At 31.0% G+C, this 8,150-nt stretch overlaps 1 protein-coding gene across 1 annotated transcript in view; it reads left to right on the top strand.

Annotated features, from left to right (window-relative positions):
- The first annotated feature begins 919 nt into the window (after positions 1–919).
- The window catches only part of LOC113375588 (cilia- and flagella-associated protein 57-like), a 60,652-nt gene continuing 53,421 nt past the window's right edge, over positions 920–8,150 (top strand). Inside the window, 1 exon segment of the mRNA XM_026615521.1 lies at positions 920–2,182. Coding sequence (XP_026471306.1) covers positions 920–2,182 — 1,263 coding nt within the window.

The following is an 8,150-nucleotide window of genomic DNA, read 5'->3' as shown; positions in this document are numbered from 1 at the left end:
ACAAATTTCAAAATTTGCACATGGAACGCCAATGGTTTAATACAGCACTTACAAGAAGTTAAACATTTCATTATACAACACAACATAGACATACTTCTCATTTCAGAGACACACTTCACAAGCAGAAGTTATATAACAATACCTCAATACTCCATCTATAATACAAATCACCCTGACGATAAAGCTCACGGTGGGACAGCAATAATAATAAAATCAAATATAAAACACCACATCATGGAACCTTTTTGTGAACATTTTCTGCAGGCTACAAACATTTCCGTGCAATTTCTTCATAAATTTATAACTATATCATCAATCTATTGCCCCCCCAGACACACAATCCTGAAAAGCCAATTTGAGTCATTTTTCAACGCGCTGGGCAACACATTTATTGTTGGAGGCGACTTCAACTCCAAGCACACGTACTGGGGATCAAGACTCGTAAACCCCAGAGGATGCGAACTTTACAATACGGTTGCATCACTCAGTCTACTACCCATATCTACTGGCGAGCCAACCTACTGGCCATCTGATCTTCAAAGGATACCAGATTTGCTGGATTTCTACATCACCAGAGGTTTTCCAAGAAATTCGCTAAAATCTTCCACATGTCTGGACTTAAACTCCGACCACTCTCCCGTTTTCTTAAATATACTCAATCATAAACCCATCAACAATCTAAATAAATACTTGACTACTAAGTTTACATGCTGGAACAAATTTAGAGAGTATTTAGACAACAATCTAAATTGCAACATACCATTAAAATTCGAGAGTGACCTCAACGCTGCTGTTGACCTGCTAACCTTGACCTCCCACGCCGAACAATAATTACAACATTGATTATCCAATACAAATAAAAGAAAAAGTGGCTATTAAAAGAAGACTTCGGAAACAATGGCAACTCACAAGATCACCGATGAACAAATCAAAATTAAACAAAGCTTGCAAAGAGCTCAAAACCTGTCTTCGAGAACACAACAATAAGATCTTTGAAACCAAACTGAAAAATCTATCAGCTACTTCAGACACAAACTACTCACTCTGGAAAGTCACCAAAAATTTTAAACAACCAATTATTCCTGTTCCAGCTATTAAAGAAGGAAATAATACATGGGTCAAAAATGAACAGGATAAAGGCAACTCGTTTGCCAACTTTTTCGAACAAATTTTTCACCCTCTGCCACAGCAATGCAGTACCCAAGAAAAAGAGTTTATTCACAATAACATAAAAGATTCTTTAACATACGGCGACCATTCAGACACTCGTTTTTCTCTATCTGAAGTAGCACTTGAAATAACGAAGTCAAAATCAGGCAAAGCCCCTGGGCATGATCAAATCACGATACATATGCTGAAGCAACTCCCACAAAAAGCCTTGAGATTTCTAACCATTCTGTTCAACTCCATTATCGGACTAAAAGTATTTCCGTGTTCCTGGAAAATTGCAAAAATAATTTTAATACCAAAACCTGGCAAAGATCCCACTCTGATGGAATCCTACAGGCCAATTAGCTTACTACCCATCTTGTCTAAAATTTTTGAAAAATTACTGCTTAAGAAGATCCATGCAATTTTGAGTGACAAGAACACAATTCCGCAATATCAATTCGGCTTTAGGAAACTCCACTCAACAATCGAACAAACTCACAGAGTTGTCCAGGAAATCAACTCATCTTTACAAGAAAAAAAATATTGCTCAGCCGCATTTCTAGATGTCTCACAGGCTTTTGATAAGGTGTGGCACACCGGTCTCCTCTACAAGATAAAAACAAACCTTCCAGCTAATTTATACCGACTACTTCAATCATACCTGGCAAACCGACAGTTTTTTATTAATATATCACATTGCAACTCTCCTCTGAAGCAAATAAACTCAGGCGTACCACAGGGAAGCGTTTTGGGCTCCACATTATTTTTATTATTTACCTCAGACATGCCTACCACAGCTGACACCAACATCGCCACTTTTGCAGATGATATCTGCATTCTATCGAAACACGAATGCCCTACAGCTGCGTCTAACGCCCTGCAACAGCATTTAAATTTAGTAGAAATGTGGCACAAATTTTGGCGACTTGAAATTAACAATCGAAAATCATCACACATCACCTTCGCGTTAAGAATGGAAACATGTCCGCCCGTCTCTATCAATGGGGTTCAACTACCTCAGGTTGAACATGTAAAATACCTGGGGTTTCACTTGGACAGAAGGCTTACGTGGAAAAATCATATAATGAAAAAACGTTTCCAGCTTGAAGAGAATTTTAAAAAACTTTACTGGCTGTTGGGTCCGAAGTCCAAACTATCCACCTACAACAAGCTTCTTGTATACAAAGTCGTCTTAAAACCAATCTGGACTTACGGCATTTCACTCTGGGGTAGTGCCAGTCGATCTAATATAAACATCTTACAGAGAGCTCAAAACAAGATCCTTAAATAAAAAAATACTGGAGGCTCCCAGGTATGTACCTAATTGGCTTGTTCATCAGGACTGCAACATACAAACAATAGCAATAACAATAAAAAAAATTTAGCATTCTTCTTAATTTCAAAACAATATTATACTACCAAACGTTGATTTTATAAAATTATGCATCATAATTACATGTAATTACAATTGCATTGAAAATCATGATTGTAAATAAATGTATACAAAAATATTTTAATTATCATTTTTATCGTTTATATAATCCAAACAAATAATTAAGCTCTTATAAATATAAGCTTTCAAATATATTATATCATTAAACTAATACTATTAAAGATATTTTCGAATACTTGTCGCATGACTACTTGAGAACACATTAAAAGGTAATATACTACTTACAACAACTTCTTTTAAAAAAAACTTCTTTAATGACAAATAACAAAACTCTAATCTACAAACTTTAGGGTTTCCCGTTTGAATTATGATAACAGGAAAAAGTTGTCCGAATAAGATAAACAGAGGGCGACCATAGTTGAGGTAAAAGAAGTTATATAAAAAGAAGACAAAAGTTTTTTTTGCCCTGGGGAATTTAACAAACCTTCTGCAAAGGTAATATTGAAATGGTAATAAAATAAAATTATATAAACATAAAAAAATATTTCGATTGAATATTATTCAAAGAAATAATCTTGTGTTAAAGTAATATTGAAATAGTAATAAAATCTAATTTCATTAGCATAAAAAGTCATTTCAATTTCTCATATTATCCGAAAAATATCAAAATTTTAGTCCGTATTTAAAACTATTTAGTTTTAATTTTAGTTTAAATACTCTTTTAAAACCTTGAGCAAATACTGAAATAGTGATAAAATATAATTTTATAAGCGAATAAATGGTTGAATTTTTAATAACGTTTGAAGATTGAAATTTTAGTCGTAATTTAAAATTTTATATATATTCTATCTAACTATGTTCAGTTAAATTGTCAATTAATTCCTGAACATGAAAATATGTTTTTTACTATTTTTCTACAAGTGACATCTGGTACAATCTCATTTGACCCTAGAGGCTGGGTAAAAACAGACAGTCATCGTGTAAACAGATTCAATATCTTATTTATATGTCAATGTGTCTTATTAACTTTAATTTTAGAGAAATTTTAAGAAATAATAGTTGAATTATTTAATCAAAGCGAAATACAAATTTTATGGGCACATTTTTTTTACAAACATTACACCGTATATAAACTTGATATGTTTTTACGTCAGAAATTTATCTTATCTTCTCTAAATTTGCTCTTTTTAACTTAATTGGCTTTTTAAATTACTATTTTTATTGTTTAGAACTTCGCTATGGTAAATTTCAGTTGGTCGTTTTACTTTCACCCCACATGTAAGCTATCATAAAAGTTATTAAAAAATTGTTTGAGCCTAACTTAAAATTAACGATGTACAAAAAAGTTTATTCGTAAACTAAACAACAGTGCTCTAACCAAAAAAACTGAATACGAAAGAAAATACTTTTGTTTAAGTTTTCCAACATTGCCGTTTATCTTTAATTAACGTATACATAAAATTAATATTCGTAAATTAACAACAGTGCTCACAACCAAAAAAACTGATACGAAAGAAAATACTTCTGTTACAGATTTTCAAACTTTGCCGTTTATCTTCTGGTAGCAACGTCCTAATAATCAAGACTGGTTATACATTTTTTTGCCCTCTACTTTCAAATATTGTTCCAAAAAAATCCTAACTTACTAGCGGACTTTAACAACCCCCTCTATCCAGGATACCAAAACTAAATTTATTAAATATAGAAGTTCCGCATTTCCTAAGGCACGATGCCACCACCCCACTATTTTAAATTTTAATTTTAGAGAAATTTTAAGAAATAATAGTTGAATTATTTAATCAAAGCGAAATACAAATTTTATGGGCACATTTTTTTTACAAACATTACACCGTATATAAACTTGATATGTTTTTACGTCAGAAATTTATCTTATCTTCTCTAAATTTGCTCTTTTTAACTTAATTGGCTTTTTAATTTACTATTTTTATTGTTTAGAACTTCGCTAGGGTAAAGGTTCAGTTGGTCGTTTTTACTTCACCCACATGTAAGCTATCATAAAAGTTATTAAAAAATTGTTGAGCCTAACTTAAAATTAACGTGTACATAAAAGTTATATTCGTAAACTAAACAACAGTGCTCATAACCAAAAAAACTGAATACGAAAGAAAATACTTTTGTTATAGATTTTCAAACATTGCCGTTTATCTTTAATTAACGTATACATAAAAATTATATTCGTAAATTAAACAACAGTGCTCACAACCAAAAAAAACTGAATACGAAAGAAAATACTTCTGTTACAGATTTTCAAACTTTGCCGTTTATCTTCTGGTAGCAACGTCCTAATAATCAAGACTGGTTATACATTTTTTGCCCTCTACTTTCAAATATTGTTCCAAAAAAAATCCTAACTTTACTAGCGGACTATTAACACCCGCTCTATCCAGGATACCAAAACTAAATTTATTAAATATAGAAATATTATTCGATACTATAAACACATTTAATTAAAATCAATCTTCAACAATTTTAAGAATAAATTATGAAAATATTGTTATGGTAATACGGATCCCAGCATTTAGTGTGAAATAATGTATATAATGTGAATAGGTGTAAGGATTATACATATGCAGAACAGATTATGCATTATGTAGATACGTGATGATACAAAACAAACCTTTTTCAATTTTGCGATTCCAAAAATTTAATGTGCATGAATATAATAAATAATTAATTAATAAATAATTAAATATAATAGAATAGTTTCATTAATTTTTACTGTGACTTGTATAGGCTACATAATTTTTATTATTATCTTTGTACTGTGCACTACCATTAATCATCAACGAACTATGTAGCAAAAATTTATTTATTTAAGTAAATAAGTTTGTTCACATATACAATAAATGTACGCCATTAAAAAGCTTGATATAACTAAAATAAAATAACTAAATAAACTGATTCCGAAACTAGTTCCGACTCTTTCAAAAACTCGGGTTTTATATTCTACGAGGATTTGAAACGATATCTCTAAACTCACATTGGGGAATATTTAGTTATTGCTAACAGCTATCCTACGGTTTATTACATACGAGTACCATTTCCCATCGGGATATTTTAGATAAATCCTTTATAATTGAAACGTAATCACTGGCTCTCGTTATGCTAATAAGAAATGTTTCATTTTATTATTTTTAAAATAAAATTATAGAAGAGAATAAATATAAATTTTAATAGAGAATAAATATAAAACCTTCAGAAATTCAATTTAATTCAATTATTGTGTAGTTTATTATTTCTGTGTGATTATAAAATTCAAGAAGGGTGCTACACATATAATATCAGTAACATAACTTTGAAAGAGAATTTTTTTAGGAAACAATTTTTGTTGCCTTCTCTATGAATTAATCATTGCTTCACACTGTCAGAAGTTTTTTGAATTATTCTAACCAAATTATTCGCTCTCTCAATAACAATTTTTGCACTTTTTGCGTATCTCCAAAACGACTGAAACTGCCTTTGCAAAAAATCTAATCAGCACATCTCACTGTCAATACGAATCGAATGTTTTTCAATCATTCTTATCGGATCGCATACGATAAGTATTCAGCACGTTCACTTATCAATAGGAATCGAATGCTTTTTCAACGCGCACTGCGGTGTAAAATGGCAATCCTCTCACACAATTCTTCCCTGAATCGAGTAGAATTTTAACTCATCTCACGGCCCTAGTATAGAGCAGCACTACTTAATATATATTAAAATGCGATATGAGTGTGACAGTAGCATGATTTTTTGCTTCATGATGAATTTAAACTAGTGGTGTATGGCATTATGCTATAAGGCAAATCGCTGGAACTTCCCGTTGCGTACCGAAATGTTCGAAGAATACAAAATGTTTTCAAATAAATTGTTATAAATAATGTTATATTGTCTAATACTTATTTATAAGAATTATATAATTCTGAATTACAAAGTTAAAATTATTTATTTAAAGTATGTATGGTAAGTGAACTTTAGAATTTCCAGAATTATAATTAAAATTTGAATTATTTTCGATATACAAAACAAAATTTGAAAAAAAATTGCAACAAAAAATGTTTTTGTACCAAAGCAATTAGTTTGTTAAAAACAAGCAGAAAGTGTTTTGAATCATTCAAATCGGATGCTTAGTTCTCTCAAAAACTGCATATTTTTGTACATTTAGCTCTGTATCTTCGAAATGACTGGATCTGCCTTTACCAAAAACTAATCACCACCTACTCGTCATTACGAACAGATTGTTTTTTGGATCATTCAAATCGGATGCACTCTTTGCCCTGTATCTGCGTAACTGCTGAACATGCCTTTACCAAAAACTAATCAGCACATCTCCCTATCAATAGGAATCAAATGTTGTTTGAACCGTGCGTCCGAAAATGCTGACATACAAAACACACACACATCCGTTTTTTTTCTGAGAAATGCCAAAATGTTTGGAAACCTTCAAAACGTGAAGACAAAATTTTCATTTTCGATTTTCGGCCCATTACAATAACTTACCCTACGGGAAATTATTATAAATATGCTTTCAAGTGAAATTAGTTTTTCCGGGCATTGTTGTAATAACAACAATATGTGTGAATATGTGTGAATATATATATATATATATATATATATATTATATACTAGCTAACCCGGCAAACGTTGTTTTGCTAAGTAAGGTATATTAGGTAAGGTATGCTAAGTATATATACGGATGTGTTGTTTGAATGCTATAAACCCCATTAGTTTGTCTATATTTTATCAATACAATCAAACTGGAAGTTTTATACACTTTCTATAGAAAACATGGTATAATCCAATCCAAGTCATTTTTGGTCTTTCAACATATTGATTACGTTTCAAGTTTGTCAGATTCTTTTTTGATTCAGGATTTTGTGTATAATTGTAAATAATACTACTGAGCTAATACAAAGTTTTCAAATTTCTGCGAGGAGAGATAGAGAATGAATTAGGTATTTCTTCTTTAACCTGCTTTTTGAAAAGTTTCAAGTAACATTCGATGAATTGAAGTAAATTTAATAAAAAGTATAGAGCAGAGCAGGGCGAGGCACAAAGGTCCAATTTGACTTTGAGCATATATAAACTATATTATAAAAAGCAAGCCAATCATATCACAAATAACACATTTCAAACAAACAATTATCTGACTACGTTCAGTAAAACTGCCAGCTACATCATTTTAGAAATGTGCTTTTTTTGCTGTCTTTCAAAAAATTGTTATCTAGACCTTTTTACCCCATTTACCCTAACTTGGAACGGCCAGGTGGCAAACAGGTTGAATGTCTTATTTTAATTTTAAAGGTATTTTACAAAATAATTACACTTTTAACCAATGCTAAAAAACTGCCAACGGAAGAAAATACTTTTATTATGAATTTTCAAAGATTACAGTTTATCTCCGGATAGCAAAGTCATAAGAATCAAGGTTATAGCTGGTTATGTATCTCTTTCCCTCTACTTTCAAATATTGTTGTTAAACAATGCTTAACTTTACTGGTTTTTGATCATCGCGTGGACCTTTTTACCCTGGTAACCCTGGACCTTCATATATTACTATCTAATCTTTGATAAATTCTACGAAATTATAACTGGGAAAATG

The sequence above is a fragment of the Ctenocephalides felis genome, unplaced genomic scaffold (assembly GCF_003426905.1).
Source record: "Ctenocephalides felis isolate EL2017-DRISC unplaced genomic scaffold, ASM342690v1 CF-g0.4_SCAFFOLD_01886, whole genome shotgun sequence".
NCBI classification, from domain to species: Eukaryota; Metazoa; Arthropoda; class Insecta; order Siphonaptera; family Pulicidae; genus Ctenocephalides; species Ctenocephalides felis.
This window is presented reverse-complemented; position numbering and strand designations above follow the sequence as displayed.